This window comes from Cervus elaphus, chromosome X (genome assembly GCF_910594005.1).
Source record: "Cervus elaphus chromosome X, mCerEla1.1, whole genome shotgun sequence".
Lineage (NCBI taxonomy): Eukaryota > Metazoa > Chordata > Mammalia > Artiodactyla > Cervidae > Cervus > Cervus elaphus.
The window spans coordinates 32,563,752-32,583,331 of NC_057848.1; the positions used below are offsets into that span (position 1 = coordinate 32,563,752).

The window sequence follows — 19,580 nt, forward strand, 5'->3', positions numbered from 1 at the left end:
AAGTAGAGTAATCAAGAAATCTGTAGCAGTATGATATTTAGAAATATAAATACCACAATAGAGAACTAAAAGACATGAAAGTGGTTGTTTCTGATAAAGAGCGAGAGGAAGGCCCAGGGACTGCCTTGTTGATACAAAACATTTTAGTATTTCTTGACTTTTTTATTTCTTGACTTTTAAAACTATGTGCATGCGTTGCTTTCATAATTTTGTTTTTTTAAATTTTTTGAAGACATGATTGTATAAACTAAAAGGATGCAAACCATTGCTACAAGCAATATAGCCTCTATATTTGGAATTTTCAACTCCACTGGAAGTTATTGGGCAAGGGAAAAATATAGCCATCTTTCTCATATATTTGTTTACTCATTTACAATCTCTCTTTCATTAGAATTTAAGCCCCATAAGATTGGGAACAATTAATGTGCTAGTAAATATTAGCAATAGCTCTAAGAGAAGGGAAAAAACCTCTTATTTGTAGCATTTACCAATTTACGTGGCATAAATATTTTCAACGCCTGATTCAATCTACCAATATGATGCCACTGAACACAGTGTTGAGAAAAGAGGCACACAATTGGCTTTTATGAACTGGCTCCAATTCTACTGCCAAAAATCCTGTCTTGTTTACTCTTTTATCTGAAGTTCAGCATAGTGCATGGCACATGGTATGTGCTTAATAAACAGCTGTTGATCTGTTGACTGAACAAGAAAAAAAAAAATACAGGAGTCCAGGGATAAGCAAGGGAACTATTGAGTAATTCTTTGCCAATAATCATAAAACTTCAAGGAAGTAGGAAGTTGAGGTCAGACTGGAACTTAGAGGCTAGGTCCCCATCAACCATTAAGGCGAAAAGGAAGTAGCTGTAAGTCAAGCACTCTGCTAGTCACTTTACCCACATTGCTTTGTTTAATCTTCCCAACAATCCTAAAAGCTGTAGATTACTAACCTTCTTTACAGATGGTAAAATTGAGACTCAAATTCGCCCAAGGGTACACAGCTAGCAAAAGGAAAAGCTGAGATTTAAACCAAGATTGTCTAACTCTTTACCGTATGCTCTTTCTGCTATACTAGCTGCCTTTAAAAATACCTTTTAGCAAGGTAATTTAGGGGAAAGGCAGTTTTTGTTTATCAGAGATGAGAAAATAATTATCTTACACTTCTATCACTCTTTGGTTATGAAGGTAAAGCCAAGGCACCTGCAAAGTGGGGGCAGAAATGCATCTAAACAAGCTTCCTTTATATATAAGCTTTAGAGTCTTTGTTTTCGCTCTATTTCCTTGTCTAAAGCAGAGTACAGGCTGCCTAGCAACCAAACTAATGGTGTCTTTTTTTACCTTAATTACCTTATGTTTTCCACAAGCTCAAAGAGATTGGATCAACTATTAAGAGTGAAAGGTCTGAAATTTTTGTATCAAAATATCTGCTCACATACACGTATTACACACAGAGATACACACACCCATACACACACAGACACAGACACACACACAAACACTTCTTTCTATTTCCCTCAATCCTGTGATTAAAGTAAAAAAAAATGATTTAGTCTTGTATCTATATGATACCATATCATTGGATAAAAAGTACAAAAATTCACCATCTGGTTGCTCGCCTGTGAATACACCAAACAACTGGTTTGAGCAACCATTCTTGGCAGTTTGCAGGATTCTTGCCACTCTTGACCAAATCAACGAGTTGTTTTTAATAAATATATGTGTGTCTCCTAAAAGAAAGATTTATTATAAATATATCAGTGGCAATAATGTTCAAATCCAAAACTGTTAATATCTCTGCTAGCTACTTTTTTTTTATTAGAACAAGAATCAGCAAAATCTTTGCTATCAATACTCAGGACAGAAAGAGATAAGAAAACCTAAAGTTGACCTGAATCATTTATTCAGATAGAAAGGCAATGCACAGAATAAAGGAATAAATAGTATACATAAAGGAGAAGATTATGGAGAATGTGTTAGGCACAATCAATTGCCTACACAACAGCCTTCTTCCTTGCTAATGGAATCTCAATTTTAATTGTGCATACTTTTCCAGCAGCCATAGGGTCAGTCACAATGGTCTCATTCTTCTTTCTAAATTTTCAATTTGGCATGAGTATGGGACATGACGGATCAGGAAAGTGTGGGGAGAAGTCTGCTTGAAGACATTCTTGGCAAGATTTCCTCACTTTAAAAAAGAGACACAAGAAAGGGACATTTCTCACTTTCATTTGTAGACAGTTCCACTTGGATGTGCTGTCCGGAACTGTAGCAGTCATCTTGGGACCAGGAAAGCAACCAGATTATGAGGGCAAGCCAGCATGCTATGGTTGTAAAGTGAAAAAGTGAAAATAACCTGGTTCACTGATAATGTCATTGAACAGCTGAATTAACTGACTCTGAGACAGTGGAAACAGTGTCAGACTTTATTTTTTTGGGCTCCAAAATCACTGCAGATGGTGATTGCAGCCATGAAATTAAAAGACGCTTACTCCTTGGAAGGAAAGTTATGACCAACCTAGATAGCATATTAAAAAGCAGAGACATTACTTTGCCAACAAAGGTCCATCTAGGCAAGGCTATGGTTTTTCCAGTGGTCATGTATGGATGTGAGAGTTGGACTGTGAGGAAAGCTGAGTGCCGAAGAATTGATGCTTTTGAACTGTGGTGTTGGAGAAGACTCTTGAGAGTCCCTTGGACTGCAAGGAGATCCAACCAGTCCATCCTAAAGGAGATCAGTCCTGGGTGTTCATTGGAAGGACTGATGCTGAAGCTGAAACTCCAATACTTTGGCCACCTCATGTGAAGAGTTGACTCATTGGAAAAGACCCTGATGCTGGGAGGGATTGGGGGCAGGAGGAGAAGGGGACGACAGAGGATGAGATGGCTGGATGGCATCACTGACTCGATGGGCATGAGTTTGAGTAAACTCCGGGAGTTGGTGATGGACAGGGAGGCCTGGCGTGCTGTGATTCACGGGGTCGCAAAGAGTCGGACACGATTGAGCGACTGAACTGAACTGAACTGAAAGTGCCCATATCTTCCAGTTTCGAAAAAAAAAAAATTACTTGGGCTATTTTGTGTTGAGCTCTCTGTTAGTTACAGCCAGAGCATTATAACTAATACAATATGCTAGCAAATGCTAGAACTTTTCAATTTATTTATGTGCCACTCTAAATACTTCTAAAAATGAGTGCCTTCTATGTCTGGCCTCTAACCTACAAACAAAAACTCCCTCTGTATTTTTTCTGATATAACTATCTTTGGCCTCCCCATCTTCCTCTCATATTCCTTGTCTTCTTTTTATTTCTCCCTCTTTGTTTTTGTCTTTTGTTCATTTTTTGATCCATTTTGTTTTTGTCCATTCATTTCTCTGCTTTCTTCCCATCTCCACTATTTTTTCTTCCACTAGTCCCTCTGGCTGTGATTTGAATCTGAAATATACTCATCTATACATATATACATACTCATCTATACATATATATCTCTATATTATTTCTAATATATTATTAGGGAGGAATTCTTCCCCATTCCCAAAGATTCCTTTCATATACAGATAGCCCTACTAGCAAAAAAAACACCTAACTTCTTCACCACCTTACTCATTCCTTCCCACAAAGGAGGAGTGACTTAGTCTGACTGGTTCATTTGGAAAGAGAATTAAACATGTGTATCCCAGGCTATCCTAACTTCTTTCTCTTAGGAGTGAGCTACCTATGGGGAGTACATACTCCACTATGCTCTTCTAGGTTACACATTTAAATGAAAGGCATGCCCTCATGGGGCAGGAATATAGGGGTCTGGTAATGCTGGTGACTCGATGGAGAGGGCTGATCAATCTTCAGATTCAGCAGTGGGAAACACATAGACAGAAGCTGTATTCCCCAATACCAGCTTTATCAATAATAAAGCCAGTATCTTCTTACATACCAGCTCTATCAATAATAAAGCCAGTATCTTCTTACATACCAGCTCTTATTGTTGACTTGATCAGAACTTCGGTCAGAAATAGGATTCATTTTTACTAGGCGCCCTTGAACAGCACTTATATGTATATGTACATACATATGTATGTATATAAAAATATGTATTTTTTTTTAATTTTTTTATTAGTTGGAGGCTAATTACTTCACAACATTTCAGTGGGTTTTGTCATACATTGATATGAATCAGCCATAGATTTACACTTATTCCCCATCCCGATCCCCCCTCCCACCTCCCTCTCCACCCGATTCCTCTGGGTCTTTTAGCACTAGTATATATTAAAGTTTTGTGTCCCTATTCTTAAACACATTTTGTTGCTTTTTCATGGCTGTATGCTGTTCTTGCGGGTAGCTTGAAGATAAAAAATAAAAATAAAACTCCAATAATGTGTGTTTTACAAAAGTTTTTTTGCAAACGAAAGGTGTTTTTAACTTGTGTGCAGTTGCCTGTTATTGACTGAGTTTCCTCAGGAATAGAGGCACCTGATAGGAAAAATATTTACTTTCCTGATTTTCGAGTTTTTCTGATCATGATTAATTTGTGAATCTGCACTTACTTGATCTGACTCCAGCTTCTCAGGAATTTCACCTCTAGCTGCTGCCTCCGCAAAGGCTTGATAGAAGGTCTTTTCTTGGGACTCTACTGTGATGGTCAACACAGCATCATAGGCTTCCCGAAGTTTTGGGTTGTTCCTTAGAACCTGGTAGGGGGTATGCTTATAAGGTAAACTGTAGAGCAGGGTGTCATAGGGAACAAAGACATAGGTGCCACCAGTCATCTGCAGATCGTGAGCCCATTCCAAGAGATGCCTCTGAGTCTCTCCCCCAATCAAAGTCGAATGCATACACATGATGATTACTGAAACCAACAAAGCAGAGAGGTTATGGCGGCAATTTGTTAGATACAGAACTAAACACTACAGACTGGGACAAACAAATAAATGTACTATAACCAATTTGCAAATGATATCTGTCTTACGTCTTCAAGATGAGCAAGATGTTGAACCTTGAGCTGAAGCTCAGGTATTTTCAGGGACTCTGATTAGGCAATAGGGAAAAATCAGATATGTCTACAGGCTGCAGAGTCTAACACTAGATGGGAATAAGAACAAAGATAGCAAGTGGGAGGTAGCATAATGAAAGGCTTTGGAGTTAGAAGACCTAGGTTTATATCCTAATGTCACCACTTACTAGCTGTATACCCACCCTTAGGTAAGTTACTTAACCTCTCTCTGCCTAAATATTTACTTCAGAAGATGGTAGTGATGACTGAAGGAAGAATCCATATAATGGGCTTAACACACAGTGCTCAATAAATGGTGTATGTGTGTGTTAGTCTCTCAGTCATGTCCAACTCTTTGTGACCCCATGGATTGTAGCCAACCAGGCTCCTCTGTTCACAGGAATTCTCCAGGCAAGAATACTGGAGTGCTAGCCATTCCCTTCTCCAGGGGATCTTCTCAACTCAAGGATCGAAACAGAGTCTCCTGATTGTATGCAGATTCTTTACTGGCTGAGCCACCAGGAAAGCCCTCAATAAATGGTAACTATTATTATACCTAAGAATAAGACACCTAGAAGAAGATGGGAGATTTTCCCATAGCCACTGTTGCTTTTTATTGCCTACCTCCTACAAACATACATTCTAACAGATGTTGACCAAGTGTTCCCACACTTACCATGGCCATTATAGAAAATGAATGGCACTAACTCAAACTCTGCTATAATAATATTACAGGTGATATGTTCAATTTTTGAAAATCAAACTTCCTTATAATTAGAATTACTTTGCATTCACTCCAATTCTTCCTAGACTTATGAAACTATGTTGCTTGGCAAGGCTATGCTAGAATAGAGTGGATTGGCCACGGTTGAAGAATGGCAGCTAGATCATGAGACGGAAAGTCTTATATCCAATTTCGCCCTTGGCATGCTAAATGAGTTTAGTTTAAGTCCACTTGTGCTTCAGTGCCCACATCTTTAAAACGTAGATTCCAATGCATTTCACAGGTACATTGAGTGGTTTAATTAGATAATGCCAGGCAAGTACTCTGAGCTCCTTGAAGAAAGGCAAAGACCCTACTGCCATTGGTAAATATTAATTATACATGCTTACACGGAACCTTTAATCTCAGGAACTGAGTATGCTTAAACTATGTTCAATGACTAATGTTGGGCATTTACATATTGCTTCCTCTATTTTCAAAAACCTTCTTTGCAGTTGTTAAATACCCCCAGAAAATTTATTCTTTGAGGCAGAGCTAGTACCCTTCATTTTTTAAGGCATACCTAGTAAGTTATGAAGTTGATTTAAACACCAAACACACACACCCACACCCATACATACACCATAACTTGAATTTTCAAATGACCATTAGCTCCTTCAATATTATTATCCTGAGAGGTTCTACATGTATTCTGATGCACAAACTTTCTGTTGAATACTCTAGGGATATCTCAGGAGCTATTTTGTGAGCCACACGAGGAATTCAACCTCCCTGATTCATAATCACACATTGTATAATGGGGAAATTGAGTGACAGGGAGGTCTGACAAGGCAGTGATTGGATTTAGAAGAAAAAATAGGACCGAAGGTCCGGAGCTCCCTAAATTTGGCTACACCATTAAATACGAATCACTGTGGTCAAGTTAGTGTAGTCACATGTCCATTGAGGGGAAAAATTGAGTTTTGTCAGGTGCTTCAGGTAGCTGGCCAGTTCTTCCAACAGTATCTCTGGCAAGTAGGTTAGTATTGGCATCTTTCTTCTACAAAAACAGATCAGTTGATGAGACCAAGGTTACCCAAGAGAGATAAAATTCATTTAATTAACTTGTGCATGCATGCTGAGCTAAGTCGCTTCAGTCGTGTCTCTTTGTGACCCTATGGACAGTAGACCACCAGGCTCCTCTGTCAATGGGATTCTCCAGGCAAGAATACTGGAGTGGGTTGCTATTTCCTTCCCCAGTGGATCTTCCCAACCCAAGGATTGAACTCAGGTCTGTTATGTCTACCTGCATTGGCAGGCGGGTTCTTTACTACTAGCGCCACCTGGGAAAGGAATATTAAAATTACTTCACTGAATGGAAAAATTATATAAAACTAAGTGCTTCGTGTTGGTTGAAATACAACAAATATTTTAACATAGCTGTGGTGTGCCAGCCAGATGCAACCTTCAGTAATGAAACATTCTTTCTCCTAGCTTTTGGGAATGTTTGGAGATAATAGCTGATACCTCCCTGGGAACTAGTCTCAGGTGAGGAGAACCACCTTTCCCAAGATTGTATCCCCTCAGCAGTGTACTAGAGCTGGCTCATGCTGGTTCACAAGAGCCAATGGTTATATTTTCAGGAATTTTCTGAGCTAGTTAATGTCATGTTGGTAGCTTGAAATTGGCCATGGTGGGTGTTACAAAACTATGGGAATCAACAAATGCTACAAATCAGGGCTTTTCCCTCCTCCCCCATAAACTGGCTGTTAAACAATTATTATCACACTGTGAAATGAAAATATCTCCTGCCATATTAATCAACAAGAAATGTCACAGCCATCAGAGATTTCTGTCCTCCAAATGTGAATGAGGGCTTCCAAAACTGCAAACCAGAGGGTGCTGCCACCCCCCACGGTGATTGCTGAGGAGCTGGGGGAATGCAAGAAGCAAGGTGAACAAGGAAACAGGATTGGCCCAAGACAGCTGAGGTACATATGAAAGGAATGAATTCAGTGAGCCCAGAGGCTTGCATCTTCCCATACATAGAATGCTAAATTCCTTAACTTGATACCTGATCTTTGATGATCAGACTGCCTACTCCCTTTGTTGCAAACTTGTGTATAGCCTGACTTCCCCTCCTGCCTCCTTGAAGCAGTTTTCTCAGAGCTGCTGAGATGCTGTCTCCCAGGCTCAATGTCCTGAACATTCCTACCAAATAAAATAATTCTTTATACTTTCAGGTTGTGACTATCTTTTTTAAGTCAACAACACTGTATGCCTTTCTCTGCATCAGCCTGTGCCCAGTGACTGGTTAATATGAAGGCATAAAGGCCAACACTCCTTGCTACTGCTACTGCTAAGTCACTTCTGGACAATTCTGAAAGGCCATCCCAGCTCCAGAGTTCCCACTGGGACTGGCTGGGTCCTTTGTTGTGGCTGCATGACAGTTTAATTTCTCTCTTTCCAATCCTACTTCTGTCTCTCCTTCACAGACGTTGTCCTTGAAAGCAATCCCCCAATAAGCTTCCTGCAGACAAATCTCCATCTACCATACTTTTTTCCAGGGTACCAACTTATGACACTGGTTTAGATACCCACTGTACACTGAACTGACATCCATCATGGCACTTACAAGATGTATTGCCCTTATTTATTTATGTCAGCCTCTACTATGAAACCATGAGTTCCCTGAAGCAAAAAAAACTGTATTTTATTTATTTTTGTATCCTGGTACATAATTATGCACCAAGTATACAATGAATATTTGAAAATTTCAGAAAGAGAAGTTAGGAATTGGGTATCTTTTGTGGGTTCCTTGAAATGTGAGACGTGGGCATTTCAGATTGTTAGTATGGAGGAACAATTCAAAGGGATATTTGCTGGGCAGGTAGATACTAACATGCCTGTCTTTAATGTTTAGTGCCATTAACTATGCTCAAGACCTTACCCTCAACCTGAACCTCTCCTCTTAATTTTCCTTTCATTGGCCCACATGGAGGTCATTTCAGGCAAAGAGTCAGAATTTTTATGGCTGGAAAGACTCTTTGAGACCATCTACCTCCTCTTACTCCCTTACTATTTTACAGATGATGAAATGGAAGACTCAAGAGGGAACAATCACAGTATACTCTATTTTTTGCAAGGTAAGACTTTGCTACTGACCATGATTAAAACAGAAAACATAAATACGGAATTCAAACAGCATCATCTTAATTTAATAGATTGTGTGCTTCGTGAATAAGGATTTATGGATGCATCTGTTCTACATGATTATTTTACTAAATAGCTTTATTATCTCAAAATGACATTCATTAAAATGGGATTTTACCTGTAAGTTGTCAGGAAAGGATTAGTAGACAGAAACCTTAAATCCTTGACAAGGTCTAGGTCAACAGGTAATCATTGAATAATATTAATCTGTAAGTTTCCATCCTGATTGTTAACTGTCAAGCCACTCTACGGCCTAAACAAGGACCAGAAAATACATCCTCCTGAGATCCCATCTCACCAGGATATGATACTAGCACTTTCTCTGAGCCACCTGAGCCCCACTTGAGTTGTCTAACAGCTATGTCTTCATACTGTGGTACACATTATGGCAGAGTGCTCAGAACCCTTCAATGCTAGCAGGAAATGTCATGAAACTCTAGAAGCTAATTCCCAAGTCACTCAACTCCTACTTCTTTTCCTATATTAAAATACTCTATCTAATATTTCCTTGAGATATAGGAACTGTGTTTCTCTAAAAGCAAAGTTTATTTCTCCCAAATTCCTGGCTATAGAGTGCTTGGTGGAGGAACCTGAGCCCAGTCTCACATCTTATGAGATGAAAATGTTCTCACTAGCTACTGCTGAAGAAGTTCTTAGAAGTCCTATTCACACTGTGAGCCTACAACACTGCTCCCAATCCACAGAAACCCTCCATTCTACTGTCCTTGATTTTCATTTTAACCTTTTGTGACATTTCCTACCACTAGCATTCATCTTAACGTATTTCATGTTAACGGACATTGAGAGAGATGGGAGAGAATAAGCAGTCCAGAGTGGGAGAGGGGTATCCAGTGTGATTTATCCCAGGTCTCACATTCCCCCAGGATTCACACCTATGGGGCCACAGCCTGATAGAAGTAGATTCACACCATCCTCCTCTCAGCTCTCCCCCACCCACTCTATAAAATGGATACATAACTAGAATCTGCATGTTTCCCAACCACCACCCCAAAGTGTGATTCAGTGCAGGAGGCCCTCAAAAACCATACTTTTAGAACACCACAGTACATGATGTGTGCCTATTTCTATCAATTGAGGACACCGCACACATTTTTAGCATTAAGTCCTGAGACTACCACTTATGTACCTGCCACCAGTGTTGAACTGGTTCAAGAAGCTCAGCATGCTGTCAGATGCACATCACATTCAATGGCCATTCTGTCTGTATTAGATCATGCTTTTTCATACCCAGTAAAACTGGTATTACAAGTACTTTTACTGCCTTCACATTGCTGCTCAGCTTCCATTTTTAATATTCCTTCATATCTTGCAACATATGTTTTCTTCAACTTTTCCTAAACTGCTATGCAGATGTGTATATGTATGTTTGTGTGTGTGTTCAGACACACACAAGAGTTGTGTCCGACTCTTTTGAACCCCATGGACTGTAGGCCGCCAGGCTCCTCTGTCCATTAGATTTTCCAGGCAAGAATACTGGAGTGGGTTGCCATTTCCTTCTCCAGGGGATCTTCCTGACCCAGGCATCAAACCCGTGTCTCCTGGATTGGCAGGCAGATTCTTTACCACTGAGCCACCAAGGAATCCCAGCTAAAGGCTTTTAAATGCAGGAAGCCTAGATGTTTATAGGTTTTCTCTTGGGCTGGGTCTTCAATAATTATATCATCACTGATAGTGGACCCATTAATGAGAGCAAGTTGTCCTTTCACCATTCACAGTGATTTACATTTAACTATACCAAATTCCCCATCAGCACTAAGGTTCTTGGTCATAGTATTATACTATCACTATTGTTATTACTGTAGGAAAAATGGGATAATGTTTATCACTTTGAGGCACTTAAGAGAATTTCATCAGTGGGCCCAAAAGTTAAGAGAGAAAAATGGAAGGGCTGAATTATACACCATGGAAACACAGGATCTCAAGTGAGTATGCCTTAGGGGCATCCCTCAAGTACACAAGAGGCAGTAGAGCTTAAGTCTTTCATTAAACCAGTGATTCTCAAAGTATGATCCCCGAACCATCAGCATCAGCACTACCTTGAGCTGGTTAGAAATGCAAATTCTAGGGCCCTATCCCGGCCCTATTCCAGCCCCCCGAGTCAGAAACTCTGGAGGAGGGATGTAAGCCTTCCAGGGGATTCTGCCCACACTTAGGTTGGAGAGGCACTACTTTAGATCAACTTGAACATGTAGCCTAGACCTCCTACTCACTAGTTACGTGATATTGGGCAACTATTTAATCTCTCCTAGCCTCCAAATCGGAAAAGGCAATGGCAACACACTCCAGTACTCTCACCTGGAAAATCCCATGGGCGGAGGAGCCTGGTAGGCTGCAGTCCATGGGGTCGCAAAGAGTCGGACACGACTGAGCAACTTCACTTTCACTTTTCACTTTCATGCACTGGAGAAGGAAATGGCAACCCACTCCAGTGTTCTTGCCTGGAGAATCCCAGGGACAGGGGAGCCTGGTGGGCTGCTGTCTATGGGGTCGCACAGAGTTGGACACGACTGAAGTGACTTAGCAGCAGCAGAAGCCTCCAAATCTCATCCATGAAAGTGAAAGTGTTAGCCACTAAGTCCTATCTGACTCTTTGCAACCCCATGAACTGTAGCCTGTCAGGCTCCTCTGTCCATGGGATTCTCCAGGCAAGAATATTGGAGTGGGTAGCCATTCCCTTCTTCAGGGGATCTTTCCGACCCAGGGATCAAACCTGGGTCTCCTGCATTGCAGGTAGATTCTTTACCAGGCTTCGTTCACTCACTAGTTATGTGGTATTCGACAAGTATTTAATCTCTCTTAGACTCCAAAGTCTCATCCTTAAAGTGCATTTAATAGTAATTGGCCTTACTTTATAGGGCTGTTGCAAAAATTGAATGAGATGGTCCATATAAAACCCTTGCAAAATGACCAACATATAATAAATACTCAATAAATATTAGCTTTTATCATTGTTGTCATTATTACTGGTGGTTTTTGTTTTTTTTTTTTTTGGTATGTGTGTGTGTGTCAAGAATCTTCAACAGATGGCAGAGGCTGGCCAGATCCCTGACAACGAGGTAGTAATAAGGTATCTGATTTTGGAACAACAAGAGAAGGACATTCTGACAGTGTCCTAGTTACTGAACATCATATTGTAACTAAGCACTCCCAATTTGGAAGGATTTAAAGGAATCCCCAAATGGTTCAACAGCCTGGAAAACCCAAATTGAAAGGATTTCACAATCAGCCAAGCATTGATAGTCAAAAAGGTGAGGAGAAGGGAGGAGAGCTTGAAATAGCCATTTGAAAAGTTCTCTAAAGAGCTTTTCAGTGGGGCCTCCTGCTAGTCTTTGTGAGAATTAGCAAAAGAACTTCTAGGTAATTGCAATTCCACAGGTGCTCAGTCTGTGAGAGATGCTCTTTTCTGCCTCTGGATCAAAACCTCCAACAGGACTCATGGTTTAAGGAGTGGAGAGTGAACGAATTTTGGCCCTCACGTCCACTCAGCTAGGTTCCCTTGTGCAGGGCACAATTTCCATAACCACACACAGCAGCACTGACCATAAGTTGAGGCCTTTGTCTTTGATCAATATCTCTCCTTTATGACTTTTTTGGAAACAAAGATAATTGGTAATTGCCTCTGAAGCTTAAAGGAAACGAGCTGACAATCTGGGAGAAACAGAATACCGACTTCTCTGGGACTTCATTTACCCCATTCTTTGATTTTAGTGATGTCTGCATCTACCTACTTGTTATGTGAGATCCACAGGTGTTGTAAAACTTAAAAGAGAGTACCCTTCTCCTGGATAACCCAGAGGATTAAATAATATTATCTATATGCAAATACCTTGTAAACTGTAGAGTTTTCATTGTCTCAGTGGCAGCCTCTAATAACGCCCCCGCTGTTTCCCCTTCCGAAAGCCCACAACCATTATTATTTTTATGATCATCCTTACAATTAAATTTTATCATTGTCTTGCTGTCGTGTAAGCACAATTTAGACTGGTTTCTAAGAAAGACATTCCTTCTGACTCCAGTAAGTTGCCAGTAAGCACTCACGCTTATGCTCATGTTCAGTAACTCAGCTGTGTCTGACTCTTTGCAACCCTATGGACTGCAGTCCACCAGGCTCCTCTGTCCGTGGGATTCTCCAGGCAAGAATACTGGAGTGGGTTGCCATTTCCTTCTCCAGGGGATCTTCCCGACCCAGGGATTGAACCCATGTCTCCTGCTTTAGCAGGCAGATTCTTTACAACTGAGCCACCCAGAAGCCCAGTGAGCACCAGAAACACAAATTTATGCGAAAGAGAAGTGGCATACCAGCCAGTAATAAGCTAACTTTCTCTACCCTCCCTCCCCACCACTACGTCTCACTGCCATCACCACTGCCATGTCACGTGGGGCAGTGGTCACTGTTATTGTAAGCAGGTCAGACGAAATCAGCCTTCCAACTATTTCCATTACTTCCAAACATTGCCAGTCCTCTCCAAAGGAAGGGATCCCTTTCTACTATATTTTGTACATCCCAAAAGGTCCTACTCTGAAGGTTTGTTTGCGGGTCCATAGTGTTAAGAAGTAGCTTCATATCCAGCAGAATAAGGAAGAGGCCAGGTCCTGCCTTGCTCAGTCCTTCTCAGCTGAGGTCACCACGAAAACCTTAGTGCTTTTTCAGTCATGATAGTTAACAGCTAGGAATACTATTACAGTATTATACTGTACTGTATAAATACTATATACAGTATTACCATATTTCTAGTCCCAGTCAAAAGGTGCTAGAAAATCAGCTAGAGATGTCAACCACAAATTGGCACTTGTCATGGGCGCTTGCCATCTACTTCTACAAGGATTGAATCATGTGCTGCTGCAGTTGCTGACCTTCAACACCCCTTGAAGGAGTTCAGGGTGGAGAGCAGAGATGAGCCACTCTGTGCTTCGGGAAACTGGCAGGACAGGTCCTCAGATAGTTAGATATTTTCAGGAGCTGACTTTATGAGCCCAATTCTTGTATCTCCTTGTATCTAGAAAAGCACTAAAATCATTCAAGGTGATGGCTGTTCCTCAAGACTAGCAGAGGCTTTCCAAGACCAGCAGAAACTTTCTACAAAAAAATAAGTGCTTGATTGCATGTACTCCTTCACCAAAATCACATATATACTGTCCTTTCCCCGGATCTCTTTGGAGCAGTTTCTCAGAGATATCTGAGGTGCTGTCTCTCGGGTTGCTGTCCTCATATTGCTCCAGATAAAACTTAACTTGCAACTCTCACATTGTGCTTTTTTTTTTTCCAGTCAACAGAGATTTGATCTAGTATGTGCTGAATCTGGTGTACTGTAACTGTCCTCACTTGTTCTGTTGGCCCAATCCATACTCATTGGGGCTTCCCTCATAGCTCAGTCGGTAAAGAATCTGCCTGCAATGCAGGAGACCCGGGTTCGACTCCTGGGTCAGGAAGATCCCGTGGAAATGGAAATGGCAACCCACTCCAGTACTCTTGCCTAGAGAATCCCATGGACAGAGGAACCTGGCAGGCTACAGTCCATGGGGTCGCAAGAGTCAGACACGACTTAGTGACTAAACCACCACCATACTCATTAGCTTCCAACTCAGTTTCTCACCAGATCTCCATTCTCTGAGGGGACCAGAGATGTGCCCTGAACCTCAGACTTCGTGGCTAAAGTCCCGATACTCAATTTACATTTATACTCTGAATCTTGCTTCTCATGCTCCTATTGGCTGGTGCACTACTCTCAATGATCAAGCGGACAACAAGTTTACCTTATGACTCACTCCTCTTCTGCAAATCCTTCTACCACATTCCACCCACCACCTGGGGCACCCTCAGATACCAACAACTAGCTGTGCCACGTGTGAGTACCACACACTCTTGGATACTGCACACCGAACTGCCAGAGGTCATACTCAAACCACAGGTCAACCAATGGCTCAGTTTCCCTGCATCCACCCCCAACCTACCCACATTCTGATTCATGTTGCTGAGGTCCCAGCATGCCTCATCTGAGTCTGCCTATGTTTTGTCAGAAACCCAGGGTAAAATCCTTGCAAGCACAGCTTTGTCTTCACTCACTTTGTCTTTCTGAGTCCTTACTGCACTTTCTGTTGCTTCTCTCCCTATTCAGGGTCTTCCTTTGCTCCATAACCACATACCTTCCTCTCTAGGTTTCCAGGCTCCCACCTCCATTCTGCCCCCATCTACTCTCTCACCCCCATCTTAAAATTTTCATTCCCTTAGTGAGCTGATACAGAAAGAAAAAATATCTGGTAACTTAAAGTAGGGAAAGTTTATTTGCATTTTCATGAACTTGAAGCAGTGGTTCTTGACTCTAGCTTTATTTTGCAAGCACCTGGGAAGCTACTTAAAGTACCTTTACTAGGCCCTCACCACCAGAACATTGGGCTATCTGGAGGTGGTATTCTGGCTCCAATCATTTTGAATAGATGTCCAGGTATTTCCAGTATGCAGCCGGAGTGAGAACCATTGACCTAAGGGAATGAATCTCTAATAGTAGGGCAATAATGTGTATTTGCTACCTCCCTGCCTCAAAAGAGTTGTGGGTGCTGAGCACTCAATCCTAACTTCTCTCAGTCTGAAAACCCAAAGAGCTTTGGGGCCTGGATTTATTTAACATTTCATGGTAGAGAACAAAATGTCATTTTAAAGAGTATACTATTTAGAATGGGTGGGATGTGAAATGCTCATGGAATGTAAACTTGCAGGAGACACGGTCTTCATAAAGATTTGTAACATATTATAAAGTTATGATATTAAATATGTTAGCTTGTTTCTGGCATGACTCCTCCCTGGAAATGGTTTTATATCTTTGAAAATAATTTTGTGCTCTGCTTTGAAAGTATCAGACTCTATTATGAAGTAATCAGAGCCACACTGATTGCTTAACATTTATAGGATCTTGTAGACTTGAGCTAGAAGCAGACTACTGTAGTTCCTGGAACTAAATATTCTTGCCCTCATCCTCCCATAACGATCATAATTAAGGTCCAATACTGGAGACACTCAAAACTTAAACTGAGCCTCTGGGTATAGGCCAGCCTCAAGCTGGACCATTCTCTGACAAGTGCATTGTTATGTTAAGGAAATGACTGGGACCAGGACTAATCCTAGAAGTAATCAGTTTGACAAGTAGTTTCTGAGCTATCTGTCTTAAAGTGATGGAATGACTGCAGTAGAGGATGAGCAGTGTTCCCACAAATCTTTGCTACTTTCCAGAAAAAGGTAAGGTGGAGATTAAACAATTAGAATAGAAAAAAAAATCAGGACCCAGTGTCACAAGGGCTTGCAGTAAGTATATGTAAAACACATCCATCTGATTTAAGAAGACCAGGAAGAGTCCTCCCCTTCCCCAAAATGCACCCAACTCGCCCTTAGTCAGTGGGTCAGTCCTCTGCTTCACAGTTGCTCCATGGTCTCTGCAAGAAACATCTTTGAACAGAAAACTTCTCTTGGAAGGGGAATGGTTACAATTTTGGTAGGTTTCTCATTTTAATATGCTTTCTTTTATCAGCTAGGTCCCTCCATATCAGCTCATTGTGTGCTGCAGAGAGAGAAAAACCCTGCTTTCAAGGACTAGAAAGCAAGAAGGGGTGGGTGTGCATTTTGGAGTCCAGAGAAGACACGTTCTAAGAGAGTGTCTTAGAGAGGTGATGACCCAGGGATACTGGGCACCTATGAGGGAAAGTACCCAGAAGGGAATCAAAGGTAAATCTCACTTCAGTGACTAGATTGGACAAAAATAAAGCTCTAAGAACACCCATTCTTGGCTGATCTGAAACTGCCGAGGTCCTAAGAGCATGGAGGGTATGTGGCCACAGCTGCTCTTGATGCTAATCTTCCCCACCGAGGTGCTGAAAGCAGGCACTGGCACCCAAGGGCATTTGAACCACAGAGGTCTTTGTACTCAGTTCATAAAATAGGCTCTGTTGAAGCAGGACAGTCTTGGGGCCTGAGTGTGATTGAAAGGGGGCAAATGCATGAAGAACTGGGTAGTAATGTGCTATCCTAGGCTGTGAGGGTCAGAAACCTTTCACTGAAGCCACATTGAAAGCTGAGCCCCGAGAAAGCACTCACTGCGAATTCTATCTGCCTGGCGAATCTGCTGGAGAGCTTTCTGGATGCTTTGGCTGTCTTGTCCTGTGGTCAGGACGACCCCTACTGGTAGGCCGCAGCTTCGAAGAGCACTTGCAACTCGATAGGCTGTGTGCACCCAAATGTCTTCATCTGAGGAAATGACTCCAGCATGAGCCCACTGGAAATATTTCATGACAGTTAGCAGCACCCGGATGGGAGAAGGGAGGGTTCGAGAAAAGGTCGGGTGGCTATTTTTACTGTCTAATTCATAATTCACGCAAGCCCAAGAGAAAATCCCTTTGTCCCAGCTGTTTCCCAGGAGCGAGGCTGCCTCACAGTAGCCGGGGTTGGCAGGTCCAACAAACCCTGAGGCCATCTGGTGGTGGGAAATGAAACTGGAGAGAGCCCTGGAAGCCTGGCAGTCTTCATTGAAAATCACATATTCAAGAGAGTGACCCAGATCAAAGGCTGGGTCGTTGTTGATCCGCTCAGTGGCTAACCGAGCAGCAATCTCAGGCAGGGCCTTTGAGAACAACGGATCACAAGTCCAAGGGCCCACCACCCCTATCTTGTAGGGTGGAGCCCACGCCTGCAGTGGGAGAGACGTAAGGACCAAGAGCCACAAACACCGCAGGAGCTTGAAAGATGCAAGGCCATGTTGTCCTCGCTGTCTTCCCAGAGTCGCGAACCAGAGCATAAGGTGGGAGAAAGGCCAGGGTCCCAAGAACATAGCCCTCCTGCTTTCAGCAGGCTAATGAAGAAATACTGGAAGGTGATTCTGTTGTTCCGAGATGGACAGTGGGGTGTCCAAGTGCCTGTCAATCAGAAGAAAAGGTATATTACTCCCATTATTCCTGAAGCTTCTGGAAATAAAAGTTATGAAAGAAATGTGTGTGTTAGTTGCTCAGTTATGTCCAACCTTTTGCGACCCATGGACTGGAGCCCACCAGGCTTCTCTGTCCATGGGATTCTTCAGGCAAGAATACTGGAGTGGGTTACCATTTCCTCCTCCAGGGGATCTTCCCAACCCAGGGATCGAGCCCGTGTCTTCTGTGTCTCTTGCATTGCAGGCCGATTCTTACCCACTGAGCCATGAAAAGAATGGCAGTCCCTAAACTGTAAGTTTCTCTCCCCGACCTTGATCAAAACTCTTCCTGTTCCTCTAGTTCTTGTAATCCTTATCTCAGGAGATGACACCTCCATCTATACTTGCTCTGGTCAGAAACCTGGCAATCAGCTGAGATTCTTTCTTCTTCTGCCTCTCACTCAACCCATCCCCAATTACTGTTGATTCAACTTCAGCAATAGCTGCTCATCTCATAGTGTTGTAAGGATTACATGGATTAAAACATACAGCAAATGCTTTTAATATTTAATATTTTAACATAATAACACATCATTAATGTTATTTTAGTGATATTATTATTATTATAGTTTCAAGTATGTCCATTGTTCTCTACCACACTGCCCTCTTGGGGCCAGATGCAGACGTTAATAGATAATGGCAATGCAGAGTAAAATGTGCTATGATTGAAGCAGCCCAGACAGAGGAAGATAGAGAGGGTCATCCAAGCCCAAATTTCAGGGGAGTAGAAGAGGGACTTCCATTCCTTTCATGGCTCAGTGGGTAAAGAATCCTCCTGCAATACAAGAGACACAGGAGACACGGGCTCAATCCCTGGGTTGGGAAGATCCCCTGGAGAAGGAAATGGTAACCCACTCCAGTATTCTTGCCTGAAGAATCCCATGGACAGAGAAGCCTGGTGGGCTCCAGTCCATGGGTCGCAAAGGGTTGGACATGACTGAGCAACTAACACACACAGAAGAGGAGGAGGAGGGAAGTCTCTCTGAGTTGAGCTTCAAAGAAAAGTTAGCCTGGTGAATGGGGTTGCCAGGGGGTTGGTGCTAAGAGCCTTCCAGGCAGAAGGAACAATATGCAGTAAGGACCAGAGGTGGAAAAAGGAAAAGGATATATTGATATTAGATTCTCAGAATTCCAAGACATTTGTTCTGCTCAGGTCTGTGGTATCAACCAAGGCAGGTGACAGATCACCAAGAGTCCTACATACCATTTATAAGCTTTTAGATTTAATCATGTAGATAATAGCTTTAAGCAGAGAACTGGTATAATAAGATTCCCATTTTTTGAAGATTACTCAAATAACAGTGCAGAGAATGGGTTGAAAGGGGGCAGGAAGACCAGTTTTGAGGCTATTGTAGTAATCCATATGAGAAATGATGGCAGGGATTTCCCTGGTGGTCCAGTGGTTAAGAATCTGCTTGCCAATGCAGGAGATGCACATTTGATTCCTGGTTGGGGAACTAAGATCGCACATTCCTCAGGGCTATGGAGCCCACATGCCACAACTAGAGACAAGCTGGTATGCCACAACAAAGATCCCGCCTGCCTCAATTAAGACCCAATGCAGCCAAATAAATAAATATTTTTTAAACCTTAAAAAATATCACTCACCTAGAGCCAGACATTCTGGAATTCGAATTCAAATGGGCCTTAGGAAGCATCACTATGAACAAAGCTAATGGACGTGATGAAATTCCAGTTGAGCTATTTCAAAT

General features: G+C 42.0%; 1 protein-coding gene across 1 annotated transcript in view; it reads right to left on the reverse strand.

Annotated features, from left to right (window-relative positions):
* GUCY2F (guanylate cyclase 2F, retinal) overlaps window positions 1–19,580 on the reverse strand; it is a 105,694-nt gene that overhangs the window by 75,356 nt on the left and 10,758 nt on the right. The window contains exons 2-3 of the mRNA XM_043896707.1: window positions 17,004–17,818; window positions 4,538–4,839 (exon numbers count right to left, since the gene is read on the reverse strand). Coding sequence (XP_043752642.1) covers window positions 4,538–4,839; window positions 17,004–17,733 — 1,032 coding nt within the window. The 5' untranslated portion in view covers window positions 17,734–17,818. The remainder of the gene's footprint in view (window positions 1–4,537; window positions 4,840–17,003; window positions 17,819–19,580) is intronic.